The sequence below is a fragment of the Cottoperca gobio genome, chromosome 6, assembly GCF_900634415.1.
Source record: "Cottoperca gobio chromosome 6, fCotGob3.1, whole genome shotgun sequence".
In the NCBI taxonomy this organism is placed as follows: Eukaryota; Metazoa; Chordata; class Actinopteri; order Perciformes; family Bovichtidae; genus Cottoperca; species Cottoperca gobio.
This window is the reverse complement of record NC_041360.1, coordinates 21003556-21030581: the sequence shown is the minus strand read 5'-3', so window position 1 is coordinate 21030581 and position 27026 is coordinate 21003556. Positions and strand designations below refer to the sequence as shown.

The 27026-nt window shown below is 42.9% G+C and overlaps 1 protein-coding gene across 1 annotated transcript in view; it reads left to right on the top strand.

Moving 5' to 3' along the window:
• Nucleotides 1-27026, top strand: part of plxnb2b (plexin b2b) — an 85365-nt gene that overhangs the window by 36767 nt on the left and 21572 nt on the right. The window contains exons 2-18 of the mRNA XM_029433625.1: nucleotides 11044-12158; nucleotides 12931-13119; nucleotides 13266-13391; nucleotides 13985-14085; nucleotides 15193-15319; nucleotides 15913-16072; nucleotides 16618-16729; nucleotides 17221-17332; nucleotides 17675-17776; nucleotides 18419-18514; nucleotides 19111-19195; nucleotides 19462-19646; nucleotides 20572-20720; nucleotides 22622-22733; nucleotides 23416-23552; nucleotides 24005-24184; nucleotides 25351-25444. Coding sequence (XP_029289485.1) covers nucleotides 11046-12158; nucleotides 12931-13119; nucleotides 13266-13391; nucleotides 13985-14085; nucleotides 15193-15319; nucleotides 15913-16072; nucleotides 16618-16729; nucleotides 17221-17332; nucleotides 17675-17776; nucleotides 18419-18514; nucleotides 19111-19195; nucleotides 19462-19646; nucleotides 20572-20720; nucleotides 22622-22733; nucleotides 23416-23552; nucleotides 24005-24184; nucleotides 25351-25444 — 3180 coding nt within the window. The 5' untranslated portion in view covers nucleotides 11044-11045. The remainder of the gene's footprint in view (nucleotides 1-11043; nucleotides 12159-12930; nucleotides 13120-13265; nucleotides 13392-13984; nucleotides 14086-15192; nucleotides 15320-15912; nucleotides 16073-16617; nucleotides 16730-17220; nucleotides 17333-17674; nucleotides 17777-18418; nucleotides 18515-19110; nucleotides 19196-19461; nucleotides 19647-20571; nucleotides 20721-22621; nucleotides 22734-23415; nucleotides 23553-24004; nucleotides 24185-25350; nucleotides 25445-27026) is intronic.

Here is a 27026-nt window from a genome sequence, read left to right as displayed (position 1 = left end):
GAAAAACGAGCAAATACTCACATTTGAGAGGCTGGAAAAAATTACTTTTGATCCAAAAATAATTAATCAACTATCAAAATAATTGGCCATTAATTTTCAGTTGATCGATTAAGCCACTGATCATTTCCGCTGTAGTGATAACACTAGTGCTATTGATACTAACAGGCATAAGATCCAATTTGTGAAACTTTGACACAAACCTCTTTCTAGTGTCTACACGTACACAAACTCTGTGTAATTCACAAAGAGTCCATGAATATAATTTGGCAGCTAACTAACCCTCAGCATTAAGTAGCTCAACAAACCCGCAAAACAAAGCCTCAGTTGCCCCCTGCTCACTCGCTCCCCAGAGGCCTGACTCAGACTGTCTGCCTCTCTGTCTGTCGGAGCTCTGAGAACGCGGAAGTGCAGACTCAACCATCCCGACAGTAGGAGGGGGAGGTTTGTGTACCCACAAGGGCCTGGGTTGTATTCCCACAACCAACAAGGAATTTAAAAATACCTCAGCTTTACTGTTTCTCATGCAAAGAGGGAGAGAACCAAGACAGGAGATTGATCTGACAGCGCTCTCTCTTTCAGTCTTTCTTTATCCTTTTCTTTTTAAAAGTATTTCTTTGTTTTTCTTGCAGCCTCCTGTAAAAACAATCCTCTCTCTTTCTCAAGTTCTCTCTTTTCTCTGTATATCCCCTCCTTCCGTCTCCTCCCTGCCCTGGCCATCTCATTTAAGTCAGTGACATTTGATGTGAAGTGGCGCGAGCCCGAGAGCTCACAGCCACTGACTCATAAAAACACACATGCGCAAGGAGGACTTAATGTGGAGGGAAAGGTCAGGCCTACTCTCCGAGGGCCTAATCACCCACTCTCATTGAGTGGCTTGCTCACTCAGTCACACTTGATTGTGTGTGTGTGTGTGTGTGTGTGTGTGTGTGTGTGTGTGTGTGTGTGTGTGTGTGTGTGTGTGTGTGTGTGTGTGTGTGTGTGTGTGTGTGTGTGTGTGTGTGTGTGTGTGTGTGTGTGTGTGTGTGAGAGAAATGTGATCACGGATGCAACTTAGTTGGTGTATGTAGGCAAGCGAGTTGAGTGTAAGAGGGATATATTGCACCTCGAGAATGGTGATTGGGGTGCGAAAGTGTGTTTGTCAGAAATTGTGCATTCCTGACTTGTGAACGTACGATTAGCAGATGATCGCTTTGGGTCAGGTGACACACAAATATAAATGTGCATGCAAACACATGCGCAATCCTGTTAAATGTGGTGTAATCAGTGGCCTTATCAGGGGAACTGTGGGGCTGTAACAGGCTCATTAACTTCTCCCTGAGCCTTTTTTAAAGAGGGAATTGGCCAAGACGAGTCGGCCACGCTTCTGTCTAGCCCTTCTTAATACAGTCTATATTCCACTCAGTTTGCAGCAAGTTATTGTGCACGTGTGTGCATGTATGCATGACAATCCTCTTTACCTCAAACATCCTCCTCTTCATGTTTCTGTGCTTATTCCCTCATTAGTCGACCTTGTGTCGCACATCCTAGTTTAGTTTAAAACAGCCGTTAGCAGAGCAGGGCAGTGGGGATTAAGTATTAAAGAGCGTCAGCTGCTCTGGGGCTCCTGTAGCTCAGCGTTCGGCCACCGAGGCCTGATAATGGTGTTTGTTTAGCCATTAGTCAGGCCCTGCTTAGCAGCTCTCTCCCCTCCGACTGCAGAAACACTGATAGATGATGGATGAAGATTGTGAGGGTCGGCGGATGGAGGGATGAGTGTTGTGGAGTGGTTTCAATAGCATTAAGAACAGTGTGTGTGTGTGGAAGTGTTGGATGTAGTCCAAGCAAATGTGGTTTTTCATTAATATTTGTAAGAGAAGGAGGAAGTTAGAAGGTGCTCTTGTGTTTTGAGTAGAGGCTTTTGTGTCGAGACATACACACGTTTTATCAGACTCTAGCCTTCCTGTGATTAGTTCTCGTCGTCCGACTAATTAAAAAGTATCCCAGTCTATTTCCTTCTGCACGGCCAGCGTAACACACTCCTTCTCGCTGGAAGCTATTTAATTTTAAGAGGTATTTTTTGCAGCTAATTTAGCCATTACCTTTTAAGCTGTAAACGTGACCTTTTTTCCATATGCCGGGGAGAGCTGGCTAATCTTTGGGCTATTACCTGATAGCTGTTAGTCATTACCAAAAGCCAGGAATCTTTCTGGGCCTCAGCCGACGCTTATGCCACCACTATTACAATGCTCAGCCACCATCCACACTCTGACTCACCTTGACAAGTGACAGGCACCTGCCAGCTTGCACAAAGGGACTATTTAGACTCAGTCAGTAACGTGTGCGTGTGTGTGTGTGCGTGTGTGTCTTTCTGTCTCTCGATCATCTCTCATGCCTCCTGTCTTCTTGCCTGAGGTCTCGCTCATTCGGCTCTCACACATCTGGACTGTACCAGAGAGATTTCATGTCTCACAGCTTGTGCTCTATTCATATATTCAATAGTTAACATGTATCAGGATTGCGCTCATTTGCTAAGAGTGTAATATAAGGGAGATCGATATCAATTTGTATGTTAGGGCTGGCTCTGTCCAAAGTGAGGAATACACCTACCAACACCTGTAAAGCTCATTTATTACCATGTTGCATCTCGTTAGTTTAATATGTACACTAACAGTTGTATTAAAAAAAGTCCTAAAGCCCAACTTGTGGTTTCTGGGGAGTTACTTGCTGGAACAATTTCTTGGCAATACATGGGTGTAACCGGGTTACATTGGGCTTTCTCCAGTAAGCTGGTTTCTTCTACGTCATGTAACGGGTAGGGGATGGAAGAAACGTGCAGCTAGATAATTATCTCCTGCAGGTTTCTAATCCTTTTAAAAGAATGCACGTGCAGGAGAAACACATGTTACATCAGAGCAGATGGATGAAAGTACAGATAATTACATGTGATACTTATAAGTCAGACTAAAACTGAAACTAACACAAGGACCCTCAAGAAGTCTACAGAACAGAAGTCTGTTTTGCCCGCTGAACAGCTTTTTTGATAAATTTAAACACTTTCATGCTGTGAGAAGCTTTTGCTCTGTCCGTCTGTCCTCTTATTTCGTTGTCAATCTGCCCAGTCACAGACACGCGCAGCAAAAAAAGAAGTCGGCATTAAGCAAGCTAAGTCAGAAATGCAAAATGAGGTCTGTGGCAGGCAGTACATTTGATTACTGACCTGCTGCATGTATAAGCTATTCTCTCTGGTTTCTTGACTGCATGGAAACCCACTGAGTGAGGTTCACAGAAGAAAGAGCGTAATTATGTCAATTTCACCACACCTATGCTCACCGACTGTGTCTGGCAACCTACACTATAGCCAAAGATGCTGCATAGGAGTACACGACAGATGGATACACAAAGTGTAAACCGGATAAGCGAATTGTCGTTTTTTTTCTTCTCATTTTTGCTTGTACTCTGATTAAACTAACGAGATACGAAGTGTTGATTGCCGAGCTTAGGAGGTGTTGGAAGCTGTGTATTTTCACAGTGAACGGACGCAGACTTGCTGTTTTTCTCTACTTCCAGTGTTTATTTTAGACTAGGCTAAACACGTCCCGGCTGCACCGCTGTGCTACACACGCAGACACGAGAGTCATATCAATCTCTCAGTCTTGGAAAGAGAGCAAATAGGCATGTTTCCCAAAAACTTCCTACTATTAACGGATTGCGTACATCTCCTTGTCCGCAGAGTTTTCATGTCAATTCCTATAAGAGGGCAGACGAGCAATCAGTCACCATACGATCAGTATTCCCCTTGAAACCAAACTAAAGCTGGGCACTGAGACTAAACCACATTACAAGATACCTTCATGGCTCATTGGCGTTTATGCTGGTGAAGTGAAATCATTATAACCAATAAGGTGTGTAATGGATTCTTTCCCAGCAGTCAGTCTGCCTGCCTGCCTGAGTCCTTAATTGTGGCTGCATGTGAGTTGCAACGTGAGTGGCGGCTGTATGCAAGTGGAGGGAGAGTGTTGCGTTGAGAGCCGAGGATCGCCTCAGGGTGCTGCACGGATTAGAGAAGCTGCCCTCCAACCATGAGAAGCGGGGATTTAAGTCTCTGTGTCTGAGCATGTATCAAACCTGCTGAAGTGCCCTTGAGCAGGACAATGAATCATTACCTGTTCTTTAAAGAGAGTCTTATCCCTAAGAGGAGTGAGAGAGAAAAGAAAATCCACTCAGCAATCAAGCAACGTGTCATCAATTAGTCGACTAAGCGATCACTTGACAGATAGAAAATGATCCAGTAATTTTCATTATTAATTAATCAATCATTTAATCACTTATGTAGCAAGACATGGCAAACATTTGGCAGTTCCAGTTTCTCAAATGTGAAGATTTGCAGTTTATATTGGTTTAAAGTAATTTGGGTTTTATACTGTTGGTCAGACAAAACAAGAAATCTTAGGACCTCATGTTGTGCTTTATTCATAGTTAAGTTTCATAGACCAAACTATTAATGCATTTATTTTAAATGTCAACAGATTAATTGATAATACAAATATTTTGATTGCAGCCCCGGTTGTGGATGCAGGCAGCGATTTTCATATGTTGGCTCTCAGATGTATATCTGCGAGTGAGTGGAGTTGATTAGTGAGCTTGTGTATGCATGCCTGCGCCTACAACTGTTTGTGTGTATTAGCAACCGTCTGGATGTGGCGGCGATGCCGGAGAAGCCATTGGCTCCTGAAAGTAGCTCTTCTCCGCCAGGCCAGGCCGTTTAATCAGGTTCCCCACATCCGCCAGCTGTGTCCACACAGCAAACAGCTACTCTGTCCCGCTGGAGAGCGGCAACATCCAGCTGGGGGGGTGAGGGAGGCCAGTTAGCATTGGGAGATTAGCCCACGCTGCTGCTGCCCAGACATAGAGAGGTCGCGTTTGTATGTTTGTTTGAGAGACAAACAGATATTGAGCGATTACAAGAGACATTGAGGTCGCCTGTCGAGGAAGGTATGAAAAGTGTAGTTGTGAGTGTGTGTACCCCTGCGCACACATGCACATTTAAATGTGTGGTTTGTGTGTGAGCGCCTGTGAATCTGTGTTCTCGCTGCTCAAGTGTCCAGCTGGCAGAGGGGAGATAGCAGGAGCCTTGAAAATGGTGACGGAGCGGTAAACAGACACACAAACAGCCTATCAGTCCTAATGAGGAAAAGTGCTCTGCCTAAAAGGATGGTGTGTGTGTGCAGGTTGCGCTCGCACCCGTGACTCATGGTCATACATCAAAACAGACAAACACGCACAAGAGGCCAGATGCATGTAGACACACAGGAGAAACACAAGCACACAGGCGTGAGAATTGGGACACACACTCATGGTCTAATAGGATAGCAAAGTGTGATTCACACACTCCTTGGGTCACGGGCCAACTTTAAAGGTGTTAGCATATTTAGGCCAGAGCAGCTGGATCCCACTGAAATGGACCTGGCCCATCAATCCCCCGCCTGGTGCCCTGAATACAATGGCTGTGCTGGCTGCTTTGGTTCTCCCAGTCAGTCAAATTGAAATAAATGAACTGCCAACCCTGACGGCAGGGTAATTGTTCATATGGAAATTGGATCGGCGTCGTCACAACAGTCCTCCCATTGCAACTTGTGAAACAATTTCACTGTGAGGAGGGGACAAGAGCGTCAAAAAAGCGACATGCATAGAAAGAAAGAGTTCTCGACACTCTCCCACTTCATTTTTCATCTTTAACAATGCCACTTGGTCCTGCCTATCCATTCCTGGATGGAGGCGGGAAAATAAAGGATAGAGAACCGCCCCTAATTTCCGGCTCCTTGTACGACTCCTAACCCACGTTGTCATGTTGCCTTGCAGACACTTTATCAGGCCTTTTTCAGCAGCCCCACACACTGTGAGAGACATGGCACGATTCACTTTAGAGCATTAACCCCTCGCTCACCTCTCTCCCCCCCCCCCCACACACACTTCTCTGCCAAGCTCCGGGGCCTCTGGGGACATGCAAGTAATTTAATAGGAGTTCATTTTTATCAGTGTATAATCCCCCCCCCCCACCCCACATCAATGTCAAACCCTGGCATCTGTCAAGTCTTCGATAAAGAAAGTGCTGAATACGAATGATCGCAGTATGGGATGATATCCTATTATGTTTTCGGGGTAGGGTGTCTGTTTTTTTATTTATTATACCAGCTTCCTTTCCGTATCTGTTTTAATGAGTGAGAGGAGTACTCATGCTGGCTCAAAACTTGCCAGGTCAGCAGTTGCGCAAGTGTTTGTGTGTGTGATCCAATCATTACACACACACACACACACACCTCACACACTGTTGTTTTCCCATTTCTCCTTCCTGATTTCTCGCTCCCTCGCTCAGGCACGCTCGTAGACTTCCTCCTGGTGGGTGTTGTCCTAGAAAGGGGGGATGTAGGTGTTGTGTTGCGGGAGGATTGGCCGAGCAGCATGCAGACTGCCATGCTGGGTTTTTAGTGCCCCTGTGTCAAAGAAACACAGCGTGGCTGTTTGAAGAGAAGAGTGTCTCTGTGTGGTCGAAGTGGGATTACCTTGTCAGCACTTCAAACCGCACAGGTGCACGTATCGGTGCGCGCACATGTATCTCTAAGCCTATGAATCTGTGTGTGTTTGTGTGCACACCTGTCATTTTCAATTATCTTTCTTTTTCCTCTGCTGAGAGCTTCTTTTCCTGTCCAGACTTGTCCTCACTTGTCGGGAGGGATGGAAAGAGACGGCACTATAGTTGTCATGAATAAAGGAGTGTGTGCATATGTGTAATGACCAGCAAGACAACAAAGAGACACACCTTCACAGCTATTTTCAAGCCTGTGCATGCAGTGCCTCAGCAGTTTTTCTCTAAATGTTTATTTTCCCTAGTTTACAAATCACTTTGCTGAATCAAATCGTGCCCTTCAAGTGAATTCGCAGCATTTGCTCTGCTGTTCATAATCGTTCTTCAGTGTGTCGGTCAGTTCAGTACCACTGTTTATAAGTTGTTCTTGTTTATTATAACATTCTGATATATATCCATATATCCATATAATCCATATATAGCCATATAATAATTAGAATAACTCTATAGAAATGCTTCATATTAGACTTCATCAGGGATAAAATGAAGTCTATCTTTGAGAAAGCGGCTGCCGGATATTAATTATGTCACTGTAGTTTATGCATTCAGTGTCTGACAATAAGATATATTATAAAATAAGAACAATTAACTAGAAAACTGAACGAAATGTGATAAATGATTGATCAAATCTTGTCAGGTTAACATCTCAAGAACCACCTATGTGTTAGAGATATCGCCTCATTATCGTTTAGCTTTTCACGGGCAGGGAACGCACATTCTGTAACGATGTTTTCACAGTAGTCACCAGTGAGGGGGCAGCTCCACTTGAGGACGATGAGGATTCAGTAAAGTCGGTTTCATTGAATGATTCTGTGTAAACATCGTTCCTTTTCCTGTAACTGTGAAGTGAAAAATGTGCAGAGAAATTAGTCATATTTAAAGAAATCAGGGGGTTTTAATTCATCAATTGTGTCTTTCCCAGATCACATTTTTCAGATGTGCCAGCTTCATTAGCACATGATGCGTTTCATTATTATTTATCCCAAGCCATTGGAGGCTTCATTAGCCTCTATATTTAGCAGCTTTTTATTTATGCCACGTGTTGGATGGTATGCCCACTTACCATGTTCTCTCACAGCAGCTTATAGACATGTTGAGAAAAGAGAGGTGAGCCGGTCTGTGGAGAAACGGGCCTCATTCCACCTGTGTCACCCCCACCAGACGTCTGCCTCTCCTCAGCTCTTTGAAGCCTCTTTAATTCCAGCGTTCAGGATTAAGTCCATGAAAAAAAAAGGATGAAAAGTGATAGAGCGACAGGAGGAGACATCCTAGGAGAGAACAGACTCCTTTGAAATATGTTAAGAATTTCCCTTGCACTGACCCACAATGCAGCATCTGAGGGAAATTTGTGTGACACATTTCTTTTCCTGATTGAGGGCTTGCTATAGGATTTGCACGAGTAGGAAAAGGACTCTTTGAAGCCATGGATGTAAGTGGAACTGGAGTCTTCTGAAACCTAAATGAGTGCACCAAGACATTGTCCTTGCATTGTGCATTACAGACGGAGTATGTTGCTTTGTCACTGCATGTTTGATTGGAAGTCAAAGGAATCATGTCATGTTCTGTCACAGACACCATTGACATGATTCACCTTGTTTTGGGGACTTTTTCCTAGTCTAATGACGGGGGTTGTGCTGTACAGATTGTAAAGCACCCTGAGGCATATTTGTAATTTGTGCTATTGGGCTCTATAAATAACATTTGATTGATTTGATTCATTCTGTGGAGTCTCTCCGTGCGGTCTGGATCATGGCCGAGCAAATTGACAGAAGTAGGGATATTACAGTTTTTTGGCGGATGGCCCACAATGGAGGTACATTCAGAGAGGCAGTCATGCTTCATTTATTGTCCATATTTACAATCTCACCCAATATTTAGACAGTATGGTTTCCCTGTTGTGTACAGAAACGGGCGAGAAAAAAGCGTGGTAGCATTAAGCAAACAGCTGTTGTTTAATTTCCGACATTTTGTAGATGCACAGACTTGTAGGTTTAATTGGTATGTCCAGGTTTTTCCACAAACCAAACAAAAAAAAGCAAATTAAAGGTCATGTTGCATGTCGGACTACCTGAACCTGTCTAGTCAAAGTTGTTTAACCATCAACAGCTTGTGGTGGGAAAACACAGTCCGGGCTGGTGCAGTAAACTGAGGTCAAGTGACATAGAAATGTGATAAAATGACGACAAATTGAGAAGTAATTATGATCAAATCTGCTTTTATAGACTTTTCAGAGACAGAAATCAGTACTTAAGTGCATCAAAATGAGACAAAATAAATAAATGTGACATTTAAAAGAAGAGAAAATGGAAAAAGGTTTGATTTAGGAAGGTGGAGGAAGGCAACACATGAGATGTGGGTCAGTGTTAGTCACAAGGTTCACACCCACAGTGAACATTTGTCAAATAATGAGCTCAGAAATGACACATGTGTTACAAGCAAGTGCATTCAAGCCTTCACTTTATTGTAGCTTAAATTGATTTTCTTTTTGTGATTTTTGTTGGTCATGCTTTCATTAAAGTCCCATCTGTATTCTATCTCTGACATGTTACATGTTGTTGATAAATGGCAGCCCTGCCCTAAATACGCCAAAGGTAAGTCTTTTGTGAATTTCACTTTTTACAGAGCAAACGTTATTACTGCCTCACAAAGGTGTTCATTTAAGTCCGTGATCATTTTTAAGGCCATTTTCTTTTTCCCAATTGTCCACCACTCTCTGTCAGTGCAGCTTCACTGTGTTTGTTTATGTTGTCTTCATTCTGAGGCTGCAAGAACCTTTTTTTTCGCAGTTCGTGCCGTTTTTGCGACGCTTCTTTGAAAACATAAAAGTGAGTTCTTGTGGCGCCTCTCAAAGCTGACATTTAAATCTAGTGACTTAAGAGCTGAAATAGTTCTTCACATGATTTCCTTTTATTTTGTCCACCCCTGAAGTGTGCATGTAAACACAAATAAAAATGTTCTTTTGTCTGCGCCTTGTAAAAAAATCTGTCCTGAACACACACACCGTGATTATTATCAACCTTTTTATTATTAAATTGCACCATTTTAATTTTAATGTAAGTATTTAGGGCTATAAATGGAAAAGGGCATGATACATTCACGCAGTGGAATTGGGTGAGAAGGACTGAGGCAGTAAATGGGAAGAAATATTAAATTCTCAAATCGAGTAGTCTGCACTTAAATGCTAATGGGAGTTTCCAGTGAAATTAACAGGTTCCCCCTTGGGTAAATGTCCAATCAGTGGTCCCCCTCTTAGTCCAGTGAGCGAAGGCAGGTTAACATAATAAAACACAGCTTTGGCAAGCAACCGGCTGGAAGATTCACCGGGGGTTTTCAGTTTGATAAATGTGCCTGTGGACTTGACTGGCAAGGTGTAAAAAGAAGGAGGATACTATTCAAGCTTGAAACCAAATGCAAAGATAGATGCGCATTTGCTGTGTGGGCACTAGCTGGTTCAACGCCACCTGCAGTTCCATATTTACCACAGCCTGGGCAAACAGCAGTGAGCGAGGACTCCACGGGCACCTGCTGTTCGCCGGTACATGATGCTGTCTGTATTTTCCAGGGATAGTGTGTGATCATGTTTCCTGAGACAAAACGGTGTACTTCCTGAGCACACACTGTAGTGCTTAGAGGTGTTGTTGTAGGGGGGGGGGGGGAAGCAAAGTGCAAATGAAGTTGGAACGGATCCAAGGTTTTTAAATAGGCTTTTATTGTGTTATGGTTTGAGATCTAGCTCTCGGCCTTAATCTTTCTTTAACCCCCCACACAGAGCAGGTTTTTTTTTCACCGGCGATAATTTCTGATATTAAGTCAATTAAATCCAAAATATGCCCTTTTATAGAACTAGAGCAGCAAGTGAGTCTCACACAAACAGCTGCACCACACAATGGTAGCTCGAGGCATAGCTTGCTTAATTTGTGCCCAAATTGGATGTAGATAGTTTGGGTTTTATTTGGCCAGGTTTAAAGATATCTGTCTGAGATTTCTGCTGGTGGTGGCTTCCAAAATGGAAAAGACAGAAATCTCAAATCCTTGCCAAATAAAATCAATTACCTGCATGGCTAGATATGCTAAAGGTTCATTGAGAAAATAAATAGTTGTAAATTCAGCAAACAAACCTTTTTAAAAGACTACTTCGACATTTTGGATGATAAACTCATTCACTTTCTTACTGAGGGAAGATCAATAGCACTCTATGGATGGTAAATATGAAGCTGGAGAGAATGTAAATCCTGGTAATTGAGTCATCTATTTTGTCCACATGACCATTAGATTGCATATGTGAGTGTGTGTTTTATGTTGTATGTTAACCACACAGCTACTCTACACTGCAGTTGTGTGTTGTTGATGCTTAATGTACATTTACGCGTGCATTTAACTGCATTAATAAAGAAACGTCGCTTCCTTTCTGTTCTCTCCAGAGATGGCAAGCTGGATCTCCCTCCTCCTCTTTCTCTTCTGCCAGTCAGCCTCACGAGCCCAGGAGGAGGTCAGCAACATCCCCATCGTGGAGTTCAGCTCGGAGACCTCCATCAACAATGTGGTGCAGGACCCCCAGACCGGTCGCATCTACCTGGGGGCGGTCAACACCATCTACCAGCTGGGGCCGTCGCTCCTCCGGGAGGCTCGTGCAGAGACGGGCCCCAAAGAGGACGCCCGAACCTGTACGCCTCCTGCTTCTGCCTGCCATGACACGAAGCCCATGCCCAACCTCAACAAGCTTCTGCTGGTCCATCCGTCCAACGGTGCACTCATAGTCTGCGGCAGCCGCTACCGAGGCATCTGCTCCCTCCTCAACCTCACCAACGTGGAACAGCAGCTGTATTACAGTGACAGTAAAGGAGAGAGGACTTACGTGGCTAGCATAGAGGATAACGTGAATGTGGTGGGCGTCATGTCCACCTACTCAAAAGACGGGCAGTCCTTCAGTGTGTTTCTTGTTGGGAAGGGCTACGGAAGTCTGGACAGTACAAAGCTCATCAGCACACGAATCCTTGAGGACCTCCGTGATTGGGTAGTGTTCGAGAGCATCATTGAGGCCTCTACAGTACAGACGACGCCATTTGTTCCCAAGTACCTGCATGACTTCCGCCTTGCCTTCAAAGAGGATGGTTTTGTTTATTTCCTCTTTTCGAGGACACTTGATGGTACGGATAATAAAAACCTGACCTTTGTGTCTCGTCTCTGCGAAGACGACCACCACTACTACTCCCACACGGAGCTTCAGTTAAACTGCGGCCTAAATAACCAGTACAACAAAGTCCAAGCCGCGTATGTGGCCTCTCCGGGAAAAGAGCTCGCGCGGGTCATGACCGGGAATGTTAACTCCTGGAGCAAAGTTCTGTTCGTGGTGGCGAGTTCAGATGACGACGACGACACCTCCGCTCTCTGCATGTACCCACTAAACACCATCAATGAGCGACTGATGGACATCATCAGCGCCTGCTACAGCGACTCGGGGAAGATTTCCGGGTTTGCAGCTGTGGACATCCCCTACTCATCTAAAACTGACGAATTCTGCACTTCTAAAATAGCGGTAAGTGTTTCTTTTGTGTCAGTTGATTAAAATAAAATAAAAATGGTTGAATAAATAAACTGAGTGGGATATGTTTTGAAGAATTCCCTTTGCAGTAATCAATAATGCATAGATATGCCACTGTTCTCTCTAATGTCTCGGTGTTTACTTTGTTCTTTTTTTATTGTTCTGTTTAAAGCTCTCCTTCTGTCTCACACATCTTCCCTCCTTCCATCTCTCTTTTCCCCCAATTCCCTTAACTCATCCAGAATAATGCATATAGCTATGGTGGGTCTTTCATAGTTGACATCAACACGTTTGAAGTTTTTTCACAAATCTATGAAAGATAACAAAGCAAATGCAAATTCTAGTAAATATGAATTTGTAGCATCTAATACTGTCCCCTCATGAAGAGAGCCATGCTGCTATGATATAAACATTGTGTGTGAATATCCCATCAATAAAAGATCTTGTAGTGCAACACAGAACATATATTTGCATATATGAGTTATTTTTGCTAAATGAGTATTAACAGAAAATGCTGTAACTCTGTAATCCCAAACTTGCAAATTAAGAAAATGACATCCTAAAACAAACTGTTGTATGAATATTCTTTTATTGATTAAAAACCTATTGAAAACCGGCCCATGGTTGTTTGCTGATCCTGTGCCATGTAGCTTATTTAGTAGAGCACCTACAAGGCTGCTTGGGGCTTGGATTCCCTCTCATATTTCTTGGATTAAAGTGTTCACAATGTGTCGTCATCCTTTTTGTTCTTGCTTCTCTTTCACAGAAGGATACGTTGGTAAACTTCAAGTGTGGTGCAGACTTCCTGCCTTCCCCTCTGGCCAGCAAGCCGAGATTCGCCTTAAAGGGTGAAGCGGTGTGGACCAAGTCGGGCCTTCTTACCGCTGTGGCCGTCGCTGTGGAGAATGATCACACCATCGCCTTCCTGGGGAACACCCAGGGGGAGGTCTTCAAGGTGGAGTTTTCTCTTGATCTGTTGCTCTTAGTTGCTCTCCCTGCTCAACTTTTTATTTCTTTTCATTTTTACCTGAGGGGGAAACAGGATGGAGGATTTTAAGTCTTTATGTCTGACAGTATTACCTTTTTTGTTTTTTTCTGCAGGTACACCTGACTGGGGAGACATACATGTACAGTAAGACTCCTAGCGACACCATCGGAGAGACGGTCAACAAGAACCTTTTCTTTGACCTCAGTCAAAGCCACCTCTACATTACCACAGAGAAAAAGGTGTGTATGTCGGGGGCCCTTTTGTAACAGATATCGCATATAATGAGTTGTGAACCACGGAGGCGTTCAGGCACAGTATTGTGTGTAGGTTACTTGTGATTTGACGGAGATACAATCACTGTAATCATGTAAAATAGGACTTGAAGCCTAAAATAAGATGCCTTTGGATCGCAGTTACGCGTGTAAAGAGTTCAACACTGTCTGTTCACATGTTCTTGAGACACAGATATTCTCATACTGTCTGACTGGATTTTTTATTGGAAGTAGGAGGGGAAACACCTACATTTAAAAAAACAATTTCAAATGAAACTAATTGGAGCACATGTACAGTAAACGTAAGTCGCAAATTTTGAAATTCATCCACGACTGGGTACAATAAATATTTAGCATGTAGACCCAGGGAATTGTTTTAGTAATTTAACATTGGCACATGAGTAACCGTGTGCTTTGACAGGACGTGTTTCACTCCCACTCTGCACACCTGCGACAAACCAAACTATCTTTTTATAGTCGTATAATAAATGCCTCATATTTTGTGCAGTGTCTCGCCTAAGGTGAACTATTTGATCATATTTCATGTTGTTATGCTCCAGATCACCAAGGCGCCGGTTCAGACGTGCCTCCAAAAGAAAGACTGCCAATCATGTGTGGAACTGAGGGACCCTTACTGTGGCTGGTGTGTCCTGGAGGGCAGGTGAGGATGTCACACAGCCACACGTATACACACTTCTAAATGCATGCACACAGCGACAGACTAGCACAAACTCCCACACATGCAATTCCATCTGTAAAACACAGCGGGGTATTTGTTCAGTGTTTTATTGCAAACACTTTTAGTACCCCTCTGTGTTTATATTCCATCTCCTGTTGTCCGTGCAGTCGTAAGGAATTAAAGCTGTTTGTCAGGTTCATGCAGCGAAGGCAGTCTGTGCCATTTACTCTCATCAGCCTATATTTATCAGGGTCTGGAGGGTTGAAGAGGCGGTTTGTATTATGTATTATGTATTTTACAAGGATGTGATAGAAAAGACATAAAAAGCAGAACAACTGTTGTGTCCCTCTGGAAGCTGATGCTTATTCAGAAACAATGCACACACTTTACTAAGCTGCAACTATCAGCACATTAATCGATTAGTCATCTATTTAGTCTTTGTTCAAATGAAGCATCTGATGATTCCAGCTCCTTGGATGTGATATTTCTGCTGAATATCTTTTGGGTTCTGGCAGTATAAAGTGGATAAAGCAAGACATTTGATGACAAGAGCTCTAAAAATAATCCTTAGTTGCAGCCTTACTTAACTTGTTTGCTGTTCTCTCTTCACTTCTACTCCTTGGAAACAATCGAATCCATATTATTCTTTCACTGAAATCTGATTATATTGTGTGCTCCTGTTTGTTTGCACATTATTATCACATGTCTGTCTGTGTTATATTGTATTTCCTTTCAGGTACACATTTATTTTTGAATTGTGTTTTCGCCAATTGATGATGACAACAGAACACTGAAATCTGAAGATGTGTAATTAAATATACAGTAAAATGTAGTAATAACATTTGTATGGTTTTTAAAGCCCAAATCAGCATCCTTTAACTGCTCATTTTGTTCCACTAAAGGATCAAATCCAAAACGTTATTTCACATATTTCACGCTGCAAAACCATATCCAAGGGCCATTTAGTGTTCACAGACCCTGGCTCTTATTCACAAAGAGTCCATAGGCGTTGTTTTGTTGAGTCCTTGTAAAAGCGTTTAGAGGTTGTGGAGCAGAGGCTGATGGGAGTTGTTCATCCTTCGTCTGAAGGTGTACCAGGAGGTCTGAGTGCCGACGGGCGGAGGAGAAGAATGGCTGGCTGTGGAGCCCCAAGCAGCAATGTGTCAAGATCGTCTCGTTCTATCCCGCGAATCTTTCCTGTAAAAAGACTCAGAAGGTACAGCTGTGCTTCTATTCTCTCTCTCTCTCTCTCTCTCTCTCTCTCTCTCTCTCTCTCTCTCTCTCTCTCTCTTCTCTTTGTTCTCTGCTTCTCCTTCTGTCTCTCTCGCTCCACAGAGCACAATCCCTCTTACATACACGTCACACAAACATGCACAGCTTGAGTAATGAATGCTTTCCATCGTGAATCAGAGACCCTGGGCTCTAGGTCTTCCTGCCTAGGTATCGATCCATCCAGAAAACTCCAAACCGGCTTATTATAACCGACCTGGTTGATTGTGCTCACAGCCTGAAGATGGAGAGCGCTCCGTCTGTGCTCTTTCTCCCTCAAGTTAATTTTTGTATTCATTCCTGACTACCTCTCTGTCCCTCCCTTTCTGACTCACTTGTATATGCACCGACAACAATCAATCAATGTCTAGGCTTTAAAAAGCAACACTTTCTGTGAAGTTACACAGAGCTCTTTGAAGTATACACCGAGCACACGCATTCATTTAATATGAAGTGATATTAGTCGTATCATAATACTTTCGGTGAAAAACAAATTTACAATCATTTCCAAATCCATAACATATTATTTTTCCGCTTCAGGTAAAGATCAGCATTCCCTCCCTTCCTGCAATTGGGCTTTCTGACCGTCTGCGCTGCTCCTTCAAGTCTTTCAAGAGTGAAGGCACCATGTCTGACTCTGGTCAGGTCTCCTGCGATTTACCCGACCCTTCTCTCATACCACATACACCCGAGGACCAAGGTATGGCCTTTTATAATTAACCTGCTCTCTTTTTTAGTACATCCTCTGTCAAGTCAAATGTCTGTAGTTCTCACTTGTTGTATGTCAACCATGGGTAAAGCGGGCAACATGCCCCACCACAGTGATATCCAAAAACATACCTGCAAGTGCTGCTTATCGCCATAGGTGCCACCAAAGACAATACAACTGAGATCTTTGAGATGGTAACTTTAACTGCTAAACTTCAGCATGTTAACAATGTAATTGTTAGCGTGTAAGCATGATGACGTTTGGCTTTACAGAGCCACTAGCAGGGCTGTAGAGTATAACTCTGGTTGCATTAAAACATAATTAGTATAACGGCATTTGAGGTAATGCTCTGTCACAAATTATTTAAAGGTCAAGTCTCGCGTGTCAGAATGTGTCCTCCTCGGGGTTGTTTTGTCTCATCATGAAACAGTGGAAGTCTTGAATATTCATCCCCTTTACATAAATGCATACAACTCCTCTCCCACAAACGGCCAGTGCAGCACATTTTAACCCCTTCCCTTTTGCTGCGTCCTCAGACTTTGTGGCCGTGCCGGTCAGGATTTTCGTCAACGAGACTGTGGAGTTGGCCACGCGAGAGTTCACGTTCTACAACTGTGCTGCCACAGTGAGGAAATCAGAAAACACACCGTGAGTCAGACTCGTTATCTATCAGTTCTGCTCTGCCACTCACTGAAAATACACAGTGACACTGAACACAGCATCGACTGACAACCTTGATGTAAATGTATCACCGTGCATGAACAGATGAGAGATCAAGGCTCTGTTTGTAAATTGTTATGCATGGTAATTTGCAATGCACCCCTTGCATTTCTCTCTCCTCCTTTTATTAGCAAGCCGAGGAAATTGCCTCAGTTTCCTTTTCATTAATCAAAAAATGAAAGTCGATCTCGCCATTTTTTTTCCTTCATTTCTTTCATGCCAAGGAACGTGTGATGAACGAGCTTTGCTTATGTGAAGTTGCAGAGATCCATTTTGTTGTCAGCAACATGGATTTTTGTGCCGGACGCTCTCTGATGAGTTTGCATGTTTTAAGATTGTAGTTTTGGTGTTGTGCGACTGCCTATGTGTGTGTGTGAAAGCGTTTTCTTATCTCTGGTGTTTGTGTGTCGTGCTTTCAGGTGCATGGCATGTGTGGCCGGTTCCTGGGGCTGCCAGTGGAACACGGAAGACCACACCTGCAGCGACATGGACGACAGCGCGTTGGATACCAACATCATCAAGCACCGTCACGTGAGTCTTATCCCAGTTTTATCTCTTAAGTAGGAGTTTGATAAATGTTGGGAAAAGTGCAGCAGAAGTTTCCTTCGCGTCTAATCACCACACGTGTCGGAATGCTTGAGCGATCCAAACTTCCCCGTGAAATTAATAAAGAAACTCAAATCCCAGTATCAGCTGGCACCATCTTGCGTGACAAATACTGTAGGGTAAAGGATATCAAACTTTAAGTCAGCAGATGTTTCAGCGATACACTTATCTGTCCCCGCAGATGAGGGTGCCCGTTAAGTGGTTGGTGTGTTTAAAATGTAAATGATTGAAAGTGAGAGTATCTGATTTGTTGTGATGCCTTCTTAGGGAGCAAAGTGTCCTCAGTTTGAGAATCCAGATCCTGTGCTGATCCCCGTGGGCTACAAGACTCGTATCAGCTTCGAGGGGATCAATTTGGACCTCTACCAGGTAAGGTGGCACAGACACAGAATTTAAAGCATTTCTGGGAAACAAACTGGCTCTTTTAAAGACCTTGAGGCCCACTGTGAACTGGATTGTTTACGATGTTTAACCAGGTGTATAAGGTGACAAAATGTAACTTCGTCGGCACAACTTACGGACCATGTCATTCAGGAGAAATAAATAGGCTGTCACTCAAACGGCAATGATCAATAAGAAGAAAGGAGATACGAGGCAGAGGATGTTGTGTTTGTGTGAAGCCACCTACAAGGATACCACAATGCATACACAGAGATATGAGTATTTACCTCTATATGCAGACATATACAGCACAAAGTAAAAGCAACAGTAGCATGTGCTGGTTCGCATTACTCACCAATTGATAACACTAAGCCTTTGCAAAAAGAAAAGTTAACAACTCCTCATTAAGACCTTCTGGGTGTCGTGTTCTCGTACAGAGAACAGGTGCATAAGGTTGCAGTTGCAAGAACGAGGAAAGAAGCCTGCGTGCAGTACGACATATTCTTTTACGTTCCTTCTTCTGCAGTGAGGGGAAAAAAACAAGGAGCACCAGAGGACTGTGTTTTGCAAATTCGATCTACATGAATTCATTCACCGTGTTTCTGGTTTTTCTTTGCTCTGGTTCTCCAGGGTCATGTCTTCACAATCGGCACTGAGCTGATGAAAAATGTGGAAGAGGAGGTCAATTTTGAAGACGGGCCATTCTACACCTTCAGCGGCTTCAATGTGAGTGGGACTGTTTTCTAGTTGCTTGACACTGACTCCTCGACCCTCAACCCTCAACCCTCAACCTTCGACCGCGTCTCTGTATTCACAATGAAAGGATGATTTTGTTCCTTTCCTGAGATTGCTCAGATTTCTCCTTGCCAATTTGCCTTCCACTCAACACAGGTTCTTTAACTATTGCTGATCCGTGGATTATCAAGTGTAATACAAAGCAACCCTGACTCTGAATGAAATCTCTCGTAGAGTGCAATCCAAATTTTCTATGTTGTATGTTTCAGGGTTATAAATCAAATCACCCTTTAGCAATCCCTTTGATATTCTCTAGCTCCCTCTAATGGTCAGGCCCTCCTCTCTGGAGTTACTTTAGCTCCATCTCCACTCTTCATTCTGTGATTGGGAAGCTCAAACAGCACCTAGCCCTCAGCTATGTTCTTTCCCAACATTGATTTCTTCTGCCAGACTGGGTATAATTCTTTTCCCTTCCATTCTTCTCCTTGGCATGAGGGAGCAGCAGCCCACACTGTTTGCTGAGTGGAGCTTAAGTGCCATTAATCACTGGATCTGTATTAATAATTCATTTTCTTCCAATTTCTTAGTTTTCTTACAACAAGTCACCGGAGACCAATGTTCTCTTCTACGTGAAGGACAAGGACGGCAAGAAGATGGACAGCACGCTGAACGGTACACTCTCTCACATTTGAATGTGGAGACCTTATTTTCCAATGTCCTTGTGTGTGCACTGCTAGTCCCAGTCATAGCCCTCATACCTGGGGAAGCTGCCTTTTAATCTTTTAATTGAAAATTCTTCATAAAATGATTTAGTAATGACTGTACCAGCAAACATTTTCTGATAAAATATAAAAAGATTCAGGGACGAAGTAATTGTGAAGTTTTATGCATAATGCAAAATGTAAGGTATGTTTTCTCTCTCGCTACTTCTCATACAGTCACCCTGTACAACTGCTCCATGGGGAGAGAGGACTGTAGTCTTTGTAAGAACGCAGACCCAAAGTACCAGTGCGTGTGGTGCGCCAAGCAGAGGGCGTGTGTGTACGAGAAGCTGTGCAATCCTGACCCTCAAGAGTCCGAGGATCCTCACAACGCCGAGTGCCCAGACCCCCAGATCACTGATGTGAGTAGTTACAACGTCCTCCTCTCTTTGTGTTGACCGTTGAACTGGAAACAATACGTGCCTGAAAGGCTTGGGACTCGCCAGTGAAAAAGCAGAGACTTTGGTGATTGGATTATTGATTGGAGCACTTTATTGGCCTCTCCACTTTCTGTTGACGGAGGAGTTGAAAGTCTGCTTCTCCTGGAGGTCGTTTTGAGCTGATTTGCAGCGCATCTAGATTGGATCAATTCTTTCTTTGCTCACTTAAATGTTGCTGCCTCATTGTCATTGACAAAAATCAATCAGTAATTGTGTTGATGTCAATGTGACAGAGGTTATGAGCGAATACATACGAAAGTCTGACCGAGACATCCGCCAGATTAATCACTAGCAGAGTGTGTGTGTGTGTGTGTGTGTGTGTGTGTGTGTGTGTGTGTGTGTGTGTGTGTGTGAGAGATCCACGCATTTTTCTGTTTATTACCGGGTATGTCGGTCCAGACTGAAACCATTATTGGATAGATGTTGCACAGACGTCCTCAGAGGAGGAATCTTACGGACTTTGATCCTCTGACTTTTCCTTTAGCGCTATCATGAGGTTGACATTTTAGTTTTTTGGTGCCGTGTCTTGTGAACTACAGGATGGATTAAAATGACACAAGCGTTGCTCTTTTTCTTTTTGTTCTCTTTTTGTATCAACGTTAAAAATCCAGCATGAGTTGGGCTATGATACATACACACGTGCATGCAAACATGACTCATGCAGTTTGGATGTCATTTCAAACCATGGCCTTGAATATTAAACACTTAAACTATTCAGCAGATTTGAACAGACTATGTAAATCTCTTGTATGTTCTTATTGCAAAACTAATCTGTTTAAATCCCTTTCAAATCCCTTCTTCTTACAAACACGCACCCCACCCCCCACATCTGTATCTCCCTTTTCAGATCATCCCTCTTTTCGGCCCCCTGCGGGGAGGAATCTCCATCACTATACGGGGCTCCAACCTCGGCATCCACAAGGAAGACATTAAAAGCATCACCGTGGTCGGGGAGCCCTGTATTCACCAGGAGGAGAAGTACTCTGTCTCCACGAGGTAATACTTTCTTTAGCAGCACACACACTCTCTATATTTTTGCTGTGTGTGGGCAGGTTTACCAAAGAAATAACTTATGTAAACTTCTGATTATCAGCTAAGGATAACCAGGGTTTATGATTGAATTAGCTCATTATACCACTGTAGAAGTATTCTGATCTCTACGGTGTAAAAATACTCCCATTACGAGTACATTCAACATCCTATTTAAGTACACAAGTATTATCAGGAAAATATACTAACAGTGTCAAAAGTTGTGCAGAAAAATAGCCCCTGTCACATATTATTATATATTACATTATTATAGTGCTAATTCTGATGCATCAGTGTGTAAGTAGCATTTTCTGCTGCAGCAGTTCAGAGTGGAGCCGGTTTATATACAGTTTGAGGTTTTGAAATGATTAATGGGGTAGAAAAAGAAAGAAAACTCTTCTACACACTACACTCTTTGGGCTTAGCATTTATTTAAATGAAACTAACTGAGAAGTTTAAAAGAGAAATGTGTCTTTAGTGGACACCGAAGAGTCGAAGAGTCACAAGCCAAAAAGGTTTCATCTTTTAACATGTTGCTGTAACTACAGCTGTCAGAGTAAAAAGAACATTATTTACCTCTTGTAAAAGTAAATGTATTGGAGTAGATGTATAACGTATCAGAGAGTACCTCATAATTGTACTTAAGTACAGTACTCGAGTAGATGTACTTTCCACCGCTGACGTATTGCTGCTGCATGTCTTTTAAATACTGTCTGCGGCCACACAACGCCAGAGCAGCCGGAATTCTTTGAGTTATAAATTCACCAAAGCACTGATTTGATAGCTTCACACATCTGTCACAGCGTGTGGTGGTCTCCTCGTGCTTCAGACACTCTGTTCTCCCCCCCCCCCCCCCCCCCTAGACTGGAATAAACTTAACTCTCGCAAATGCACTTGAGTCGCAGCGGTGTTCACTTCATACAAATAGCCTGTAAAAAAGAAAGCATCCACATTGTTGCGCCACAGCCACTAACCAGAACTATTGACACCTGGCAGGATCCATGTTTATGACACATTCTTGCCCCACCATCTGCATGATGAGGCATTAAACCAGGATTTATGGGACCAAATGGAATGTTTTTCACCATTAAATCATCCACTTCTGGAGCTCACAGACTTGCTGTAGTCTTCATCTTGTTGTTAGTTGTCGTCTATGGTCTACAGCATGTTGTAGCTCACTTGCTTTCAGATTTGACAGGTTTTCCACTGCAACATTTCATTCCTGCTCTGTCTACTCTTGGCCTACATGTTCGCAAGAATGAGGCTTGCCATTTTATGCTGACCTCTTTCATCAGCAACACATTCTCCTTGAGGACTTGACGTTCTTTGGTACGTTTCTCTGGAAATTCCCAGAGGGTTCAATTTCTAAGAGGCTAGAAGCAGCCAATCTGGCATTAAAAATCATACTGCGTTTATATGTTGTCAAATTACTCTTTTTTTAAAGTTTTTTTTTTAATTACCTCAGTTATACGAATGTGTCTGCCAATATCTGTAATATTCAGAAAGCTCATTTGGATGGATAGATTTGCATGAGTTTCTGTTTGTTTTCAATGGAGCATCTCCAAGCTGGAGGTCAAAGCTGCACAGACAAGAGTTTTGATGTCGCTACAAGCTTTCACAGACTTGGTGAAGTTGAACATTAATCTAGAATAAAGGTCTTGCAAAGAGTTGAAACAAGTCCATTCATCGCTCCATCGTCAAAAACGTAATGAGCAACATGTCAAATGTTCCCTTGAGTTTCCAGGATATTGTGTTGGGCCATTAAATCCAGAAAATAATCAGTAGATTAATTGATCATTTAAATGATTGTTTGCTGCATCTCTAGTCTTAAATATTTTCTTACCTTTTTTTTCCATTGTCCTGTCCAGCGTGGTGTGTGAGATCGGTCCTGTTGATCCTAAGAACGTTAACTGGGGCCAGGTGGAGGTGGAGGTGAAGGGGGGAAAGAGAGGAACCTCCTCATTATACTTCACCTACAGGGTAAATACTCTCCCACACACACACACACACACACACACACACACACGGAGGCATACACCTTTTTGCCTCATCAAACTCATCCTAAAGCTTTCAGCTGATTTGTTATTTAATGGTCTCTATTATGTTTCCATTTCCTTAATGCAGAGAGCCCTTTATCACAACATACCAAGGGCGTGCCATTTATGTGGAATGGTCAAATACAAAACCCTAATGCATTGGTAAATGAAGTGCCTAGATGCTGTCACATTACATTGTAACACCCTGTACGATGGGACAGATTGCGTATGCTTTCCTCTTTAACCAGGTGCTGTGCAGTGGGTCCCTTTTTCTCTCAAAGAGTTGTTACAGTATTAAACTGACTTTTCATATCTCTGGCTCCGCTAAAGCTTCCCCACTGGGGAGTGCTCCGCTTAACTGTTTGCTCAGCAAATTGAGGTGTGTGTGTGTGTGTGTATAAACGTCAATGTTTCTAATAGAGAGTTGGAGATCAAGGACGGTGAAAGGAAATGTATTTATATGACACAACATTGTGTGTTTGTGTGTGTGTGTGTGTGTGTGTGTGTGTGTGTGAGCGAGCCAGTGGGGTTGGAGCTTGTGTGTGCGTGTATCTCCTTGTAAGGGAAAGATGAGTATGTATTCATGCTGTATCTTGCACCCCGCGCCCCTTCTCCTCCATCAACAGGACCCGATTCCCGAGATGGTGACACCCTCTAAAGGTCCGAAAGTTGGGGGCACCCTCATTACGATATCTGGTCGATTTCTGGACACGGGCAGTAAGGATGATGTCCAGGTTACCATCGGAGCGGTAGACTGCACTGTGTAAGGAATTTTTCCCTCAGCAATTGTCATTCACTGCCAAAGCCCAATTCTCTTTCAATTCAGCCTCGTCAGTTGATAAGTGCTGCTTGTTATTCAGACATTGTATTATATGCAAATTCTACAGTATGCACACTTTGAAGCCCTTAAATTGATTTTTTCTTTTTTTTACATTCCTGAAGCAAAAATGGAATTGAACTTAAATTTGGTGTCATAAGTAGGATTTTCTTTTTTTCATTACCATTTGCCTTCGCTGTTGTGACCACCAGTGTTCTGTCAAATCCAGTCCGCGGTGACATTTTAGGCAGAGGTAACGGAAAAATAACGAGCTAGAGGAGCAGCAAAGCCAGGATTTAACAAGCTGTCAGGCTGCTGCCATGCTGGCTTTCACTGCACAGTGACCTTGTGCGACCCCACTCCTCCAGCCAGTTAGTGTTATGTCCTTGTCTCTGCAGGAAGCACTTCGGAGCAGAGATCACCTGCAGGACAGGAGAATACGGAACAGATAAGGTGCCCTCCGACCCTCTCACTGTCACAGTGAGGTATGGAAAGACCACAACCACCATCCCAAGTGCCTTCCAATTCTTGGAAAATCCCATCGTGGTGGACCACCAACCCAAAGGAAGCTTTATCTGGTGAGTGTAATGTAGCAGCTCGAATCAAAGTGTTAGTAATGTTGCTTTCATTTTGACATGTAGTGTTGAATGAAAGTTCTTGTCAATCAAATCAAATTCTTGTTCCCCTTAAGATGAATTGTAATAACTTTGGTGATCCCCTTACTTTTTATCCAGCACCATCATCAGGTCAAATACATTGCTTTAAAACAAAAATACTGCAAACTAATGCCGCAGCTGTACTTTGTATTAATTGCTAATTAGCAAATGCTAACACACTGATTTATGATTGTGAATAGGGTAAACATTATACCTGCTTAACATTAGCATGTTAGCGTTGTCATTGTGACCATTAGCATGCTGACATTAGCATTTAGCTCAAAGCACCACTGTGCACCATTAGCATTGCTGTCCATTAGACTGTTTGTCTTGTTGGAAAGTTATAGGAGGATTACTCTCCTTGTCCTCATCATTCTTGCCAGAGTTTGCATTTTCAAAATCTAAACAATCACTTTCCATGATGAGTAGGACATATCCAGGTTGACAAAACATACATCTCCCTTTAAAACACCTCGCATTGTGCTTTATTTTTTAAAGTAGATAAGCCAAAAATGAAAAGAAAAAGCAGCTATGTTGACATTGATGACAACGTCTTATAGAAAAGTACTGTTATGGAAAATTGAACACTTAGAAAGGCACCTGTCTTGTTCTTTGCCCTCCAAGCTTCTATCTGTCTGAATCCATGGTAAAGGTTTTTAATGCCAAGAACCTTTTAGTTTTTTTAAAGTATGATTTGTCCTCCAAGAGTTGCTGACTGTGTTGTTTGTGTTTGCAGAACATTTCCCATACTTACTTCTGATATTTTGAAGGGGATGCTAGTCTTTGATGTTGTACCAAACTGCTTGATGATCGCTGAAAATGGATGCATTAGACAGTTACTTTGCTTTTTTCTGTGCAATAAAAGCACTAAGGTGCATGTGATTAGGCACGCAGACTAGAACAACAGACAACAGATACACTGCTCGCAGGCTAAACTAATTTGTTTCCATCTCCGGTGAACCCCAGGTGCAATTTAAGAAGTGTGTCTGTCTTCCCGTAACTCTCTCTCTCTCTCTACGAGCTTGTCTTTGTGCGGCTGGACTATCTGTACTAATGTATGTGTTTTATATGCCTGTGTGTGTTTTCAGTGGAGGGAGGAACATTGTGGTGACCGGCTCTGGCTTTGACCTAATCCAGACTGCTGTCCTGAAGGTCAAAGTAAACAACCTGACAGCCTTTGAGGTGGGTCTTCCATTTCTTTTTCTATTTGTTTCTATTTGTTTATCAGCATTTTTGCTCACCATCTTCCCATCAGCCTGTTGATTATGCTCCTCTATTAGTCATCATTTCATTTCTCACTTCAATCTTTCTCTTACTTCTATTTCCTACGATTCTCTTCCCTTCAATTTCAATCTGTTCCCCCCCCCCCCCCCCCCCCCTCCCAGTACAGCAGCACCGTCCATCGATCTCCCCACATCTCATGAGCCCCCACACTACAGCGGTGATTCATTCAAACATGCTCAAGCGTTTCACACACACCAACAAACACACGCATCTCCACTTCTCCATGCTTTCAATGATCAGTGGGAGTCCATAAGCCAGTATTACTTTGTCTTACGTCTGAGGCCATAAATCCTTAAAACCTGTAAGAGTGCATATAGCAGCGCCACAGTTTCCCCCCTCACCACGATATAACTATGTTTCGCATCCAGCTGAATCAAGTAGGATTGACTGAGTGAGTGAACTTGAAGGAGTTGCACGCAGTGTCCCGCTGCCTGCCCTCCAGTGGACTGGGCAGTGTTAAGCAGTAGGAATTTGTTCATTTCATTTAAAGAGCTAAATTTAATACCGGCTTTAAGGTTGCAAAAGATTACGTGAACATGCCGCTCTTTACCATTTCACTCCCGGCCTAGTTCCTGGTCCCCTCTACCCGGGGGACAGGAGATTTGAAAAGAGTCCTGGCTGCAGGATGTATGTGTTTTTATCTCAAAGGCCCTGGCTGGTCAACTTCATAAGCTTCTCTTGGTTTATCCACTGAACTAGACCCAAATATGTTTGGCTGATGGCTTGTGGTGAAAACGTGTTAATCATTGTGGGTCAGGTTAGCGGCTCAAAGCAGCAGTGATGTGTATTTATTTGCTATAAACACCCTCCAACTCTTGTTGAACATTGTAAACAGAGACCTCTAGAGCTGGTTGCACCAGCTGCTTGTAATTTCAAACTTTGCCAAGTTATAATATAAATAATTACTAAGTGTAGATTTACATATCATTCAAATGGGTCGCACCACAGAAACTAGTTCTTATGAAGAGATTAGATGCTTCTTAATATTCACACATACTAACTGCAGGTGAACCAACTGACTAAACTTCCTTGTTAACACCTGTTTAAAAGGATTAGACATAATATGGAATTTGGTTGACATATCTGACCTCACACTTAATTTAAACTGCTAATATTTGAAAGTACACGTTACAAAAATAATAATATATGAGTGTTGAAGCATTCGTTTTAACACAGAGCAGGTCAGTTGGCAGAGCGACTGTAGGCTCACAGTTTAAAGGAAGAGACACTTCACTCATACGACCAGTCTCAAACTTTACAGTAGGTCTTTTTCAAAGCGTTATCTGATGTAGCCTACGCCTTATGCCTTGTTCTTTTGAGAAACTGTGTGTAGGGTTGTAGCTGTCACACACAGTGTTGTCAGCCCTGAATCGAAACAATCAGAGAGTGACAAACAATATCACATCGGTCCAGTTAATCAAAACCAAATAAACAAAGCCAGGGGAGGAATGACTCAGTGTGAGCTGGTATTCATGAAAGG